At 36.2% G+C, this 15,157-nt stretch overlaps 1 protein-coding gene across 2 annotated transcripts in view; it reads right to left on the minus strand.

The window, feature by feature from the left end:
- ATRNL1 (attractin like 1) overlaps positions 1 to 15,157 on the minus strand; it is an 811,501-nt gene that overhangs the window by 94,600 nt on the left and 701,744 nt on the right. For both annotated transcript variants that reach the window (XM_064373808.1, XM_021676929.2), the window contains one exon: positions 10,167 to 10,281. In XM_064373808.1, the coding sequence (XP_064229878.1) occupies positions 10,167 to 10,281 (115 nt within the window). The remainder of the gene's footprint in view (positions 1 to 10,166; positions 10,282 to 15,157) is intronic.

Raw genomic sequence — 15,157 nt, forward strand, 5'->3', positions numbered from 1 at the left:
TTGTGAACAGTGCTGTAATGAACATATGCATGCATGTATCTTTACAATAGAATGATTTCTATGATTTGAGTAAACACTCAGTAATAGGATTGCTGGGTTAAATGGTATTTCCAGTTCTAAATCTTTGAGGTGTTGCCACACTGTCTTTCACAATGGTTGACCCTTAACATTTTATTCATACCCATAACATTCTTATTTTGTTGTTTTGTTGCTGCAAACGTAGCTTGGTTATTCCAACACATTTTGATTTTCCTCTTTGGCTTTGTAAGTTGTCTTGTTGAGTTTTAATTTTTTCCTGTTTTTCTCTTTGACCACAGTAATTATTTACCAGTCAATTCCAGAAATATCAGAAAGAGGTGGCAGGTGGGAAAGAAGAAAAAAGAAAGGAAAAATGCGTTGGTCAGGTTTCAGTGCTGGTGGTCTCATTTTCGTTTCCATGAATTCTTATTTTTCATGTGAGTTTGTTTCTAATTGCTCAGTCTTGAAAGTATTTAAGTTAACCTTTAAGGCTGACTCATTTCTGCCGCATGTTTAATTAGCCATGTTCACTATTGTTTATGCTTTTCATCCTGTTTTTCTTCTTTTTTCTTTTATATATTAATCAATTTCTCACAATCAAAAGTGACAAAAAGAGAAATTTAAAAATCTGAAATGGGAGGACCCTGACCATGTCATTTTACAGTGATACTGGTCAGTAAAAGAAAAAGCTTATGCTATCCTCAAAACACAAACAGCTAATGGTCTTTACTCATAGCTAAGAAATGAAAAAGCAAAACAAAATCAAAAACATCTATAAAGAGCACTTTGATGTAAAACTTTTCTGGTTTTAAATTCTGGCTCCATTATTATTTACTATGTGGCTGTACGCAAGTTACTTAATATCCATGAGTTCATTTTTCTCATATATGAAAGAAAAGTGATGATACAGTTGACCTTTGAACATGATGGGAGTTGGGGTGCCAACCCCCTGTGCAGTTTAAAGTCCCTATATAACTTTTCACACCCCAAAAACTTAATTACTAATAGCCTACTGTTGACCAGAAGCCTTACCAATAATATAAACAGTTGATTAACACATATTTTGTATGTTGTATATTATTATAATAAAGTAAGCTAGAATAAGGAAAACGTTATTAAGAACATCATAAAGAAGAGAAAATATATTTACTATTCATTTAGTGGAATTAGGTCATTATAAAGATTTTTAGCCTAATTGTCTTCATTTTTGAGTAAGTGGAGGAGGAAGAAAAGGAAAAGCTGGTCTTGCTGTCTCAGGGTGGCAGAGGCAGAAGAAAATCCACATATAAATGAGCCCACACATTTTAAATCCATGTTATTCTAGGGCCAACTGTATATAACTCATAGCAAGGGCCTCCAACCCCAGACTGCAGACCAGTACCAGTCTGTGGCCTGCTGGGAACCGGGCCTCACAGCAGGAGATGAGTGAAGGGTGAGCGTGAGGGAGTATTACCACCTGACCTCCACCTTCTGTCGGATCAGTGGAGGCATTAGATTTCTCATAGGAGCATGAACCCTATTGTGAACTGTGCATGCAAGGGATCTAGGCTGTATGCTCCTTATGAGAATCTACCTGAAGTGGAACAGTTTAATCCCAAAACCATCATCCCTGCCACTGACCCACCTGGTCTGTGAAAAAACTGTCTTCCAAGAAACCAGTCCCTGGTGCCAAAAAGGTTGGGGACTGCTGCCCTATAGGGTTATAGTAACTCAACGAACAGTAGCTTGGTGCAAAGAATAGATTCACAACAAATAGTACATTTTAATGACGACATCAACCATTGATGCTTTTTATTTGCCAGTTATCTTTTGTGAAGCTATCTGTCCTGAGTATAACTAATATGTGGACATTTCCATAAGATTCAAAGTAATGTTTTTTCTGGTCATAAAGGGTGGAACTGAGTTGAGGTCTTTCAAACTTAAATAACATGGTTTAAAAAAAATTACTACCCAAGGAAGAAATCAATGTTCAAAACATGAAAACAGATCTCTATAATAGGTTTCAAACATGCTACATTGGAAATATAAATCGCTTTATTGTTTTGTGTCATCTTTCACAAATATTCTCATGTTCATTGAACCTTAAATCTAAACAACTTAGTTTTAATAGACGTATTCCTTTGAAAGTACAGTTTTAGGCTTGATTTCTTTCCCTGAGATATGTAGCTTGATCCATGCTACATGAATTATAAAAACACAAAATCCAGTCTATTGATATTATGAGCTTGAAGTAAAATTTTACATTGTAAATTATATATTTGTGGAGTATACATCTTTTGTAGACCTTTTTTGATGAAGAGTTTCCAAAATTTAAAGATAATTTTGCGTATCAATTAAATATTTATCAAGAAACTATTAAGTGCCAGACACTTGATAGCAGCTAGGGATTCAAAGATAAAATAAAATATAGCCACTGCCTTCAGAGAGCTTACTCCCAGGGAAGAAAGAAAAGTACATAGCAACTTTGATATATGTTAGAAAGCATGAGGTTTCAGGACAGTGAGGTCAAACTTGTGTGAAGGGGAATGAAAAGGACGCATGGAGGAGGAAATAGCATTTGTACTGGGCTTTGAAAACAAGCAGCTAAGAGAGGGGATTTCAGGTACAAGGAACAATACGACAGACCATACATATCCTCAGAGAATCATAAGAAAAATATGTATGGAATGATAGGCCTAGCAGCAGTCATTCGCCTAGCAGCAAGCACAAAGATATTTTATCTAGTCATTTTTTTTCCCATGGTATAGATGAAGAAACTGAAGGTATGAGAGTTTAAAATAGTTGTCCAAGGACCCCCATGTGGCCAGTGGTGCTGTGCAGATAGGCTTAGGACTCTGAGGTGCTAAACCTGGAAAGGAATTTGAGAGAGGCCAAGGAGAACACCTTTCATTCCAGAGTAAACGTCTGGGCCTATTTTAACAGGCAATGAAAAGTCTGCAAAGGTTTATGAGGAAGTGATATGATTAGAGTTGTGCTTTCTTTTGGCACCAACCCAGATGAGAAGCCACCACTCCCAGAACAAAACATGGAAGGAACAAGAATGGAAAAATTAAGATGTCTTTTCTGTCTGCTCCAGGGATTAAATCTACAGAGCTTCATGATAACTTAGATAGAAAAGGGCAGAAAGAGAGAAGACAGGCTAATTTGAAGGTTTCAAACTTGAGCCACTCTAAAACAGACTTTACAAAAACAGACAAGTCAGGAGAGAAGAGCTGATGTGGGGAATGGTGGGAGGTGACAGAGGAAAGGGGGAAGGAAGGCTGCCTTTATACCTGAACAGTAGGAAATCCAGGTTGAGATGCTGCTGCTCAGCAGGTGAGAGGTATTGGCTGAAGACCCACAGAATTGGCAGTTAGCTGCAGAGAAATTTTCCCTAAGTAAGTGGAGAGGGTAAAAGAAGCTGGCTAAGGATCAGACCTGGGGGAATGCCTGTATGCAAGGGGCAGATGAAGCTGAGGATGCACAGAAAGGATGTGCTCTACAGCCATTGCCTCTAAGTGAATTATAAGTGGTTGCCTGCGATTGGTCAAGGCACATAACAGCAGAGGAGGGGAAAGTTTCCAGCAGGTGGGGAGGTGTAATGGGGAATAATCGACAGTCAAACACTACAGAGATGTGAGAATTGAGGAAAGGGCATGTTAATAACTATGTTTATCACTCCATTACCACTGTAGACAAATATTAAACTTAGCAATTGTACAACTGTTTTATTTCACTTCTCTATTCTTTGTTCACAGCACTTCAACACAACTTGTAGGTATGAGTTTATTTGCATGATCATTTGTTGAATGTTTATCTCTGCATAGGCTGTAACTTCTATGAGGGCAGGAAGTCTGTTTGGTTCGCTATAGTATACCCAGTGCTGGCATATAACAGACTTCTACACGTTTCTTGAATGAATAAGGGCAGTAAGTGGGGATTCACAATAACTGTATTTTGGATACAAGGCAAAATATTATTTCCTTCTGTTGATTTTAAGCTCTTTTAATATCAGATATTTTCTGACACAGAGTCATATTTATTAACAAGAATCTCAGATATTTGTTCTCATCTCTGTTGTTTCCTGGGCTCTTTGCCTAATTTTCTAGTTTATTTTACCATGAATTTGCCACATTTACTTTCTTCTTTGTGAAGACACATACACTGGCTATAAACAATATTTGGATTTGAGGTTAAAGGGTAACTAACATGCCAGATTTTTATAATGAAGTTTTGATATAATTCAGTAGTGCTATTTTTTATTCCAGCCACCTCTAACAAAATAAGTGCTAAGATTGTATCAACAGATGTGTTTCTATAAGTGTGAAGATATGGTGGCAGAATCATAAAAGAAAAACAGAGTCTGAAGGGACAGAAATTTCAGAGGCTGCTGGAAATTGGAAATTTGTTTTAAAAAACTGTCTTCAGAGGGAAGAATCCTACACTGTAAGCCAGCGGACCTGGAGTCCATTCCCAATCCATCTCTGAGATTATGGAAAATGTACCCCTCACTGGTGGTATTAGATTCCTTTTACTCACTTCTAAAATAGGAGCACTATGAACCATCTACATCTTTCAAACATGCTAAGAAGATTTCATTAACACAATTTTAAGAATTTTTTAAATTTCAGGAGAAAGCCTAATTATTTTTAGTCACTAATAGTCAATACATATGAAAATAAAGTTTCCCAATGGCTCTGAGCAGCTGAAAAGATAAATTGAGGTACCAGTTAAAAGCAAGTTATTTGCTCTCCCCACCCCAAACTGGCATGACTTAGCATAATTTGTAGTATTAAACTGTGCAATGGGGTTAGAGTAAAATGCATCCTAGGAATCTAACCCAACCCCATCATTTTTTACATGGAAAAATAGAAGACCCAGAGACTGAAAGACTTGCCCATGGTCACACTGTTAGTTAGTGGCAGAGCTAGGTCTAGATCTTAGGGCTTGTGACTCCAAGTCCAGAGCTCACACATACAAGTTTAGGTTCTTTTCCTATGAGCTCATGCGCTTTTTCCTATTACATACACCGAGTCACAGTTTCATTAGCAGATGCCCCGTGGGCATGCACAGATTTGCATTTTACCAAATTTCTGAAGTCACTGGCAAAAATAAAACTGTCCTTACTACCTTAAGCCCATTGCTTAGCAGACACCCTCTAGGTCCTTCCTCCTTGACTCTGGATTTAAAGATTTTTTAGGAATAAGGGCTGTGCCCCAGTATCTTCATCCACAGAAGCACAGTGATGAGGGAGAGTCACACAGACTGAGGAGCCAATGGTCCTCGGTTTGAATTCTGGCTCATTTACTCATTAGCTGTATTTACTCTGGGAAAGTCATTTAATCTCTCTAGAGTTTTTGTTTTCTGAATAGTAAAAGTGAAATAATCATCTCCACAGATACATTAAGAGGGTTATACCCATGAATATATAAAGCACTTAATATGATGTCTGGTTCTCTTTCCCTTTCCTTTTTTCATTAAATTAAACCAAAGTTCTCTTATTGTTATCATTATAAACAAGAAAGACATCCATGACACTGTGGTAAACTAGCATCTTACTTATTATGTAATATTTCTAGATTATTCAAAATAATCTAATCATCCTGGCCAAACTTCTAAGGCTAAAGTAGAAAATTTCAAAATTTTAAAACCTTAGACTTTCTATTAATGTTCTTTTGGTAATGTTATAATTAATCATATATGAGGCAAGATCATGGCAAAATTCTACTTCTAGTTGCAGCACATAGCTTCTTTTCAGCAGTGGCTATTTGGGCCATTGGGATTTTTGATCCAGTGAGAAAAGTTAATCTGCTTCTCATTAGGAAGAATCCATAAACTATGAAATCCATAATCTTCCATCACAAAGTGACAGCAATCATTATCATTGTCAATTTATGCTCCTGAAGAACTCTATTTACTTTGTCCACATTTCATCTTAATGTGCCTCTAAAACACTTGGGGACCATGCTGTCCGGGGTGGCCGGAGACACATTTGGTGGTTTAATGTCATGCAGCAGAGTCACTTAATGTGTCCTGTTTTCAGGTCAATCTTTCAACTACTTTGAGGTCAGAAGACAAAGTGGCTGCACAGTGAACATATGCACAAAGAACAGCATAAATCCCACCTTAACCAAAGAGTCTGGCATGGCTGGCAGTGGTTGCTCGCAGAAAATACAGAAATGAAGCAGCAGGTTTACTGGGTGGGGGAGCAGGAAACGTAATTAGTCAGCTCTGGGAATGCCAAAAAGCCTACTTAATATCTTTTGCCTTACTATTCTAAGCCACTTAAAGGGAGAATTTCTCCCAAGCACCTAAATTTATTATATTAAAAAGAGATTAGTGAATGGGTAATCTAGGATGAGTCGGCAGGCATAGTTTTTATTTTGACCTCTGATTAAGATGAGAGCCATAGGGGAGGCAGTTGACACATTTCAGAAAGAAACTAAAATGGCCATGTCTAAGCATTACTTGCCACATATTACTGAAGCAGTTGCTGGTGGAAAGAATGTAAAGTCCAAAGATAATGCTATTTTTTAAATTAAAAAAAAATCACTGTTCCTTAAAAGAGATGGCCAAACTAGCATCCATGCATTTCTGAGTCGCTCATTTTCAGGGTTGAAATTCAGTGTATGAGAGAAACCCACCATGCTCATGGGATGCTTCTGCCTTCGCACATCCTCAAGCTCATCCTTCTTAAATGCTCTTATTTATGCCAATAAAGAGTTCCCGACACTGACATTTAGTAAGCTACATTTCAAACAAGGAGTCTGCTAAACAAAGGTCTGAGATTATGCAAAGTATTATAAGAAGACTTTTAATAATGAATGCTAATTTAATAACTGGACAGATATACTAACAAATGGAGACATAAATAGCCCAACAGCCAAGAGAAGACTCCTGGCACCCTGTCCTTCACACAGTGGGGGTGGGCTCAGGAGTGTCCCCATGAAGCTCCACCTCTATGTCCTCCTCAACTCCCCCAACCTGTCACCCTGCACAAATAGTGGAGGAGGCTCAAGAGAACATAGGGCTTCTAGGAGAGGAATCTGGGAAATGATAAATGAATTCAAATCCAATTGCTCATTTTACTGAAATGAACTGAAGCTCATAGATCCAAGTGGTTGCTAAAGGTCACAGTTCTCAAGTCTCCTGTCATTGTCATCATCATTATCAAAATAATTTATTAACTGATTTCTATGTGTAGAGCACTGGGATAAGCATGGGCGTATATAAGGACTTTCTGTAAAAATGTAGAATAAACTAAACTTCAGCAATGAGATAACAGGTGTCAGCATTTGGTTCCTAAGAGCCAATATTGTTCCCAGATAATCATTGGAATATATTTCCTCTCAAATGTCTTAAGATTTAATTGGCTGTACACACACTAAATATTTTGATAAGGAGTGAAAAATAACAGTCATTTAGTTCATATATTGGCGTCAGTATTTGCCTTGTTCAGGGAAAACCTAGATGATGATGGAAAAAATTTCTCTACAGATGCTACCTTTTTCTTGCAGTGAAGACATTTTATTTTCTTGTTTCCCAACATTTTATTATTAAATATTTAAACATATAACAAAGTTAAAATAATTTTATAATGAATACCAGTATTCTCAGCACCTAGACCCTACCATTAACATTTTACTTTACTTGCTTTATGACATATCTGTCCATCTGCCCATCTTACCCATCTACAAATAGATGTAGATCACAGATAATACTGCAAATTAAAGGAGTAGAACCGTTGTCTTACTCCTCTAAGAAGAGCTTGAAAAATCTACTCAACTTTTTTTTAGAAATCAAAGAACAAGCTCATCCTGAATTATGTACACAGATACTCATCCTAGTTTAATCCTCAGGCTCTGTAAAAAGTATGGTAAGCTATTTCAATCTATTGTCTAGCTATATCAACCCTGTAGACATTTTCAGTATTCACCCAAATGCTTGCTTTTGTAAAGACACGGGCTGCTTATTACAGAGAGGCTCTCTGATACAGATCATCAGGAAAAATTACCTGAGATGCTAGCAACAAGTATTTTTTATTCTTTTGTTCTACATTTGAGTATCCCCCCTCCCCAATGGTTCCTTGAGTGTAGAAATATGGTGCTTTCTACATCTCATTCCCCTCATTTATAATGATAGTTTTTTTTTTTGTTTTTTTTTTTTAAGATGGAGTTTCGTTCTCGTTACCCAGGCTGGAGTGCAATGGCGCGATCTCGGCTCACCGCAACCTCCGCCTCCTGGGTTCAGGCAATTCTCCTGCCTCAGCCTCCTGAGTAGCTGGGATTACAGGCACGTGCCACCATGCCCAGCTAATTTTTTTTGTATTAGTAGAGATGGGGTTTCACCATGTTGACCAGGATGGTCTCAATCTCTTGACCTCGTGATCCACCCGCCTTGGCCTCGCAAAGTGCTGGGATTACAGGCTTGAGCCACCACGCCCGGCCCAATGATAGTTTTATAATACCTATCTCACAGCCCTGCCATGAGGATCACATGTGAAAAATAGAAGAACATTTTATAAAGAGTAAACTACGATGCATTTGTAAGATAACGTTACCATTAGTAATCATAAGCAGTTGTTGGAAAACACAGCTGAGGTAATGGTTTACACTGCTACTTGGCTCTTTCATAGCAGTCAAAAAGGACTTCAAAGGTTAAAGGGACAGAGAATTGGCAGTTGTATTCAGTCTGCTCATCTTGTGAAGGATCGAAAAAACCTTGGTGTATATCACATAGACTTGTTTTCATTAGTGAAGTGTTTGTTTTGGAAATCATCCCAGTTTTAAAACAATACTTCCATTAGCTGTGCAAGTACCTATAATTATCCATCTTATCTGACCAGTGCCAAACTATTTTACTTATTGCATCCCATTTACCTTGGAGGTGCTGAAAGGAAAAGAACAAGACATTCACTCAATATACGAGAAGGTGCAGAAAATGTTTATTTCTTTGAATAAACATCCACAAATGAACTTTGGATAGAAATTCCTGCAATAAGATATCATCAGGTACGATGAATGATGAATCTGAAGGTGATGGAAACTCTCTGTTCCCATATATGGGAAAAATTCTGTTACATGAATACCTAACGTTTACAAGGCATAAAGTAGTGTATTTTCCATTTTTTGTGTCTGGTTGGACACAAGTCAAGAAAGTGGGGAGCAAATTCAAAGCCAAGTAGGGAAGTAAGAAAAGATAAAATAAGCAAGGAGGCCAGTTCATCATCAATTACTGTTATTGAGAACTTGCCAGATTGCTAGCATTTTATTTTATGCTTAAGGGGAATTGAAAAGAAAAACAGATTTGAAATCACTGCCCTCAAAAAGCATTAATTCCAGCAATGGTTGGAAAGAGAAAACAATCAGGACACAGAAAAATTCAAAATTATAAATAGATGGAATAGTATATGTACAAAGAGAGAAACAGGTGTGGTTTGTGATTTAAGCTTGAGTTATATTCAACATTGAGCATGCTTAGATTGTGGACAACACTACTGCAATGAGAAGACCTCTAAGAGGACAGGTATAATTATCCCCAAATAAAAAACATGTGCTTTTCCTGTAGGAAAAGGAGAAACAGAACAAAGGCTGGCTGTACCCACCTAAGAGAGAGAGTTCCCCTGGCCCATGACCTCCATCTAGTGCTGAAAGCAAGGGCGTATCTTAAACCTACTGAGATGGTTGCATGAAGCTATGATCCTCTGATGCCACTCAACGTTCTAAACATACATGTTCCCTAGTTTGGTTCCATATTCACAAAACAAATTTCTAATCATATTTATAATGTGGTTTCTAATATGACACATATACTGGAAGAAAGGAAGCTGGCCAGAAGGGCCTAGAACATGGTGGCTCTGCTAATGAGATTTCTTATTGTAAATCCAGTAATTAATGGCGGTATAGGTGTGAACATACATACGTGTGTATATTATATGAAAATACATACATATTCAACATGTGTTTTTCAGCGAAACAGTGGAAAATCTAAACTTATAAAATGTGGATATCTAGATATTTGGGTAAAAGTTTTTTTCCTCACAAAATTTTACCATGCTCTAAATTAGAACCTTGTAAAGGTCCTTACTGTGCTATTTGGTGATATTTTTTATTCCTTCTGTTCAGTCTATAAGTTTTGCTTAACTGCTGAAGGCTCCTCATTTATCATACCTGATTGCCCAGGGGGAGGGGCACCTGATGATCCTCGTGGTAGACAAAGAAACACGGTCAAAACAGCAGCTCTGTTCCCAGCACATGGTTCAATGGCAATTGGCTTGGGTGCCCCCTGAAAAAGAAAACCCACTTTAAGTTTGCATAATTGACACAGCATTGCTATTTTAATTTTTTTAACCTTATCTATTCTTTAGGCAGCTGTGCTGTACATTCCTGGTTGTTCAGGACATACCATGTGTCATTTTAACACTAGCTCCCTGCACACTATAGATGTGACCTTGGCTTACATATGCATAAACCAACAAATATTAAATTTAATGAGCAGCTTGTGAGCCACAAAGTTATACAACTTTTGTTCCTTTTTCCTAATTGTTTCCTCTCACCAATAATGTACAACATAGTGTAGTTTATCTAAGTGATCACAATTCAAAATATTCTGTTGGCATATCTTTATTATTTTTACTGTCTATAGAGTGTACAACATGATGTTTATTATATACATACACACACACACACACACACACACACACACAGAGTGAAATAATTACTACAGTCAATCAAAGTAACATATTCATCACCTGATACAATTACCTATTTTTTGGTGGAAAGAGCACCTAAAATACACTCTCTTAGCAAATGTTCAGTATACAATACAACAGTATTAACTACAGCCCTCCTGCTTGCATTAGAGCTATAGACTTATTCATCCTACATAAGTGCAAGTTTGTACCCTTTGACCTACATCTCTTCATTTCCTCCCCTTCCCTGTCCCTGGTGACTATTGTTCTACTCTCTGTTTCTACCTTTGACTTTTTTTTAAGAATCCACATGTAAAAGTGAGATCAGGTTGGCATATCTTTAACATTATTTTAGTGAAATACCTACTTACTAATCATCCACCAAGGCACTCGTATAAATAATATAACTTTAGAAATCACATAGAATAAATATATAATAATAATAGTAATAGCTAGTATTTTATTAAGTGGTTACTATGGATTAGGTGTTCAAAGTGCATTACATATATTGACTTATTTAAACCCACAACAACTCTGTAACATGAGAACACAGAAGCAAGAGGTTAAAAAAGTTTGCTCGAATTCATATAGCTAGGAAGAAGTAGCTGGGCTAGTATTTAAGCTCAAATAGGCTGCCTCCTGAGTTCACGTTCTTAATCACACAATGCAGGCTTATGATGTGTGCATATACAAACAAACATGCACCTCCACACATGTATACATAAACCTATGCACAGGCACACAGATGTGTACACAAATCCACACATGAAATTTGGAATTAAGCACAATGTGACCTTTGGAACAATTAGGCTACCAGTTTATCCTAGGAATGTTAGTTTGGCTATCATTTAAAGAAGAGACATAGTTGATATATAAAGCAACATTTCTGAGTAAAGGCAAAATTAAATAGAAGAATAAGTACTATGGATTTAATTATTAGAACAAATGATTTGTTCAGGTTCGTTTCACTGATGATATTTAAACTTTTCAGAAGAAATACAGACATATGCAGTCATTCACCTAGAATATTCTAGAATACTGCCATTTCTAGAAAGTTTAATGAGGCATTAAAGATAAAATATGCCTGCTTTCACGTAAAACTTAGACTGAAATTTCTGGTGACAACGGTTTTATGTGGTTATAAAGGATTTCTCCTTTATAGCAACATAAATCTCATGTTTTAAAATTATCCTCATATAGATACATTTTGGGAGTATTCAATATAAAGGTGAAAAGTGGCCATGGTGGTAGAAGCAAAGGGCATAAAAATGTTCCAAGAAAATGCTGTAAGCCATGTGGCAATACTTGTATCAAGTTACATGATCTATGGCTTTACACTTTAAAGCTTACATTTAATTTAACAGACATTTTTGAAAATGTTAAGTCAAAATCTGCATAAGTACATAGATATTCTCCAATGATGTAAATATTTAGAGAATAGGTTTGTCATATTCCAAGGCTAAAAGAAAAATACTATGAAATGTTTCAAATCATATTTACAGGCTACTAAAGTTATTTTAATTTAATAAATGCAAACTATATGTAAAGGTCAATTGGTTAAAATATATTAACAGAACATAAAAGGAACTCAAGGTTTAAATGATAGTAATATATTGGAAAAACCATACCTAAGAAACAATCAATCATTTCTATCAACAGGCAAGCTTTTCTTCTTCTTTTTTTTTAAGTTCTCAATGTATTAACTGATACTATTCAGTAGATCCAAAGCCACGTTAAAAAAAAAAAAAAAAAAAAACCATGATTGCAAAAATTAGAATGGTAGAATTATATCTGTCTATAAGAAAAGTTGAGAAATAGTGGGTCTTAGTTTAGGAGATTTAGAAAAACAACAATTTGATCTTTTTGCCAGGCTATCTTTCTGCCACTTTTAACACAAACAGAAAAGATTTTAAACGTCAAATGCTGGTGTTTAAACATCAACAGAGAAAAAAATTAATAAAAAATACCTACACTTCAGGTGGAATATGGCCTAATTAACACTTTAAACTTCAGAGATTCAGCCACAAATAAGGACAGTGTAGTAGAATAACTCAAACATAGGAAGGAAATTATGCCTGCATAAAAGCTACTTCTATAAAATCTTCCTTTAAACAATTATTCTTATTCTTGGTTCTACTGCTCTTGCATAGAAAACATTCAGAAATTTCTGTATATTGATGAGGTATATAAAAGGAGTTATACTTCTATTTTAAAAAATCAAATTGACTTATAACTTGGTCTATTTTTAGGTAAAAGAATTTTCATAAAAGGATATTAGTAAAAAATATGAATTATTCATTGTGTTTAAAATATTAGTTACTAGCACAGCTCTTTGATACTTCTGGAAGAAATTCACATAATTTAAAAAATTATTTCCAAAGAGTGTGTGACAAATATCACTTTCAATGCAGAATTTTATATATAAAAAAACCAAACAAACCACTTTATAGCACTTGAATTTTACAACAGAAAATAGCAGAACCCCACAAATGATAATGTTTCTGATACCCTGAGGTTTGTCAGTTGTTTTGTGATAACTACATAACCATGAATCAAAATCATTTCACAATGACATAACATGTTCACTGAGCTGTGCAATTTATCATGTATTTTCCATTGCTGCCTTTGAAAGAGATAAGGACTGGGTTTGTTTGCCCACAGCACTCAGCAACTGTGATTTACTTCTAGGCATTTTCATATTTGTTGTACTGCAAGAAGCTGGAGTTAGGCTCTGCAAGAAAACATCACTGACAGTTATACAATTAGCAGTCCTGGTGTATTAAGCCCACAACACTTTTTAAAAAGACTCATTCTGTTCACTCTAGTGTTTTTAAAACTATTGTACTCTTATTTTCAAGTTGCTGTTTTAGGGGCAAAAATTCTACATTAAATGCTTTCCATTTTTCCGCTATTACAAACAGAAAAAAAGTTACCAGAGAAGCATCTAGAATCATAAAGATTTTCAAGAGTATAGTTCTTGAAACTCATAATAATGTGTTCTGAAAATGAGGCCTTCATATGAGCTCTGGATTTATCCTGGGAAACTGCTGCTACATGAATCACTGCAGGTTTGGAAAACATCAATGGGTAAATTGGCTACTTGTTTCTTCTTCTACTGGCCCTCTCCAATGGTGAGTGAGGGATTCACTTCTGGTAATCATACTGAGATCCATCACTAGAACCTATATTCCAGCAGCTGAGGGCTTAACAGAATTATCTGATGTCCCTGGACTAGTCGTTACAATTTAAGTAGAGTTTAGTAGAACATTCAAGGACTCAAAAGATTAGAAAAATATTACATCCTTTCTCAAAAACATTTCAGTAGTTCCAAAGTAAAGCTTGTAAACTAAGTTGCTTCAAGGTGCAGGTGGGTAACATAGTAATAATAACTAACATTTATTAAGCATTTGTTATACACCTGGTATCAATACCTACCCGATGAGGTATTGACTGTTTCCATTTTATAGTTGATGAAACTGAAGGTCTAAGAGTTTAAGTGACATAAATAAAGGTGCAGACCTAATAGGTGGCAAAACCAGAATTTGGACCAGTACAATCTATCCTCTGAGCTTGTATGCTTAACTTTATGCTGTATTTCCTATAATAGGTAAGAAGACTGACTTATCCTCTAGAGTAAGACAATAAAAAGTAGTGAGTACTGACTAGAAACCATGACTTCTTTAAAGACTCTTAATATGTTTGCCGACCAACAGAACATGTCTATGGGTCAAAACAGGTTTGAGTCCAAATGATTCAAGCTCCATACTCATCTAATCACATCTTTTATTCTGCATAAGCTCTATGTTTTAGCCAAATTAAGTGCTATTAATGACTGTTCAACAACTGTTCCCAGGGTTTTCAGAATCATCTGAGCCTTCTTCACTCTTAATCTTCCTACTGTCTAAGGGATCCTTCCCACAGGTTTCCAGCGTTCCTGATCTTATGCATCCCTCAAAGCCAACTCAAATGTCACTTCATCTATAAAGCCTTCTCTGATCTGAGGTATTTAGGCTCTCCCTCTTTAGTTCTTTAACCTTACCTTTGTGGCCTTCTTTATTTTCTACTTTGAATAACAGCTGGGTAAATGTCTATCTTTTTATTGGATCAAGCTCCTTGAGAACAGGTCCGGTTTCTTATTCATCCCTATATGCCCTGTACTCACTTCCTCTCTTTGAAATGTCCAATCACCGTGCTTGTGCTGCCTTTTTGGGACCTATGTGTCCCAGTATTTTATTATACTTATTGATGTACGTGTTGTATAGCCCTGCTTCTGCAAAACAGGTATTATGTTAGATTCTTCTTTGTCTTACCTATAGCATCTACTGGAGGGCACTGTACATGGTAAATGAAAGAGTCAGTGAATGAATAAATGAAGTTGTCACAGAAGTCACATGGTGAAATAAGCAACAACACATGTCCAAATTTATTTCCAAATTGTGGATACTAAAGGGATAATAAAACACTAAAAAT

Source organism: Aotus nancymaae, unplaced genomic scaffold (genome assembly GCF_030222135.1).
Source record: "Aotus nancymaae isolate 86718 unplaced genomic scaffold, 86718_ANA_hifiasm-v0.15.2.pri h1tg000010l, whole genome shotgun sequence".
Taxonomy (NCBI): domain Eukaryota; kingdom Metazoa; phylum Chordata; class Mammalia; order Primates; family Aotidae; genus Aotus; species Aotus nancymaae.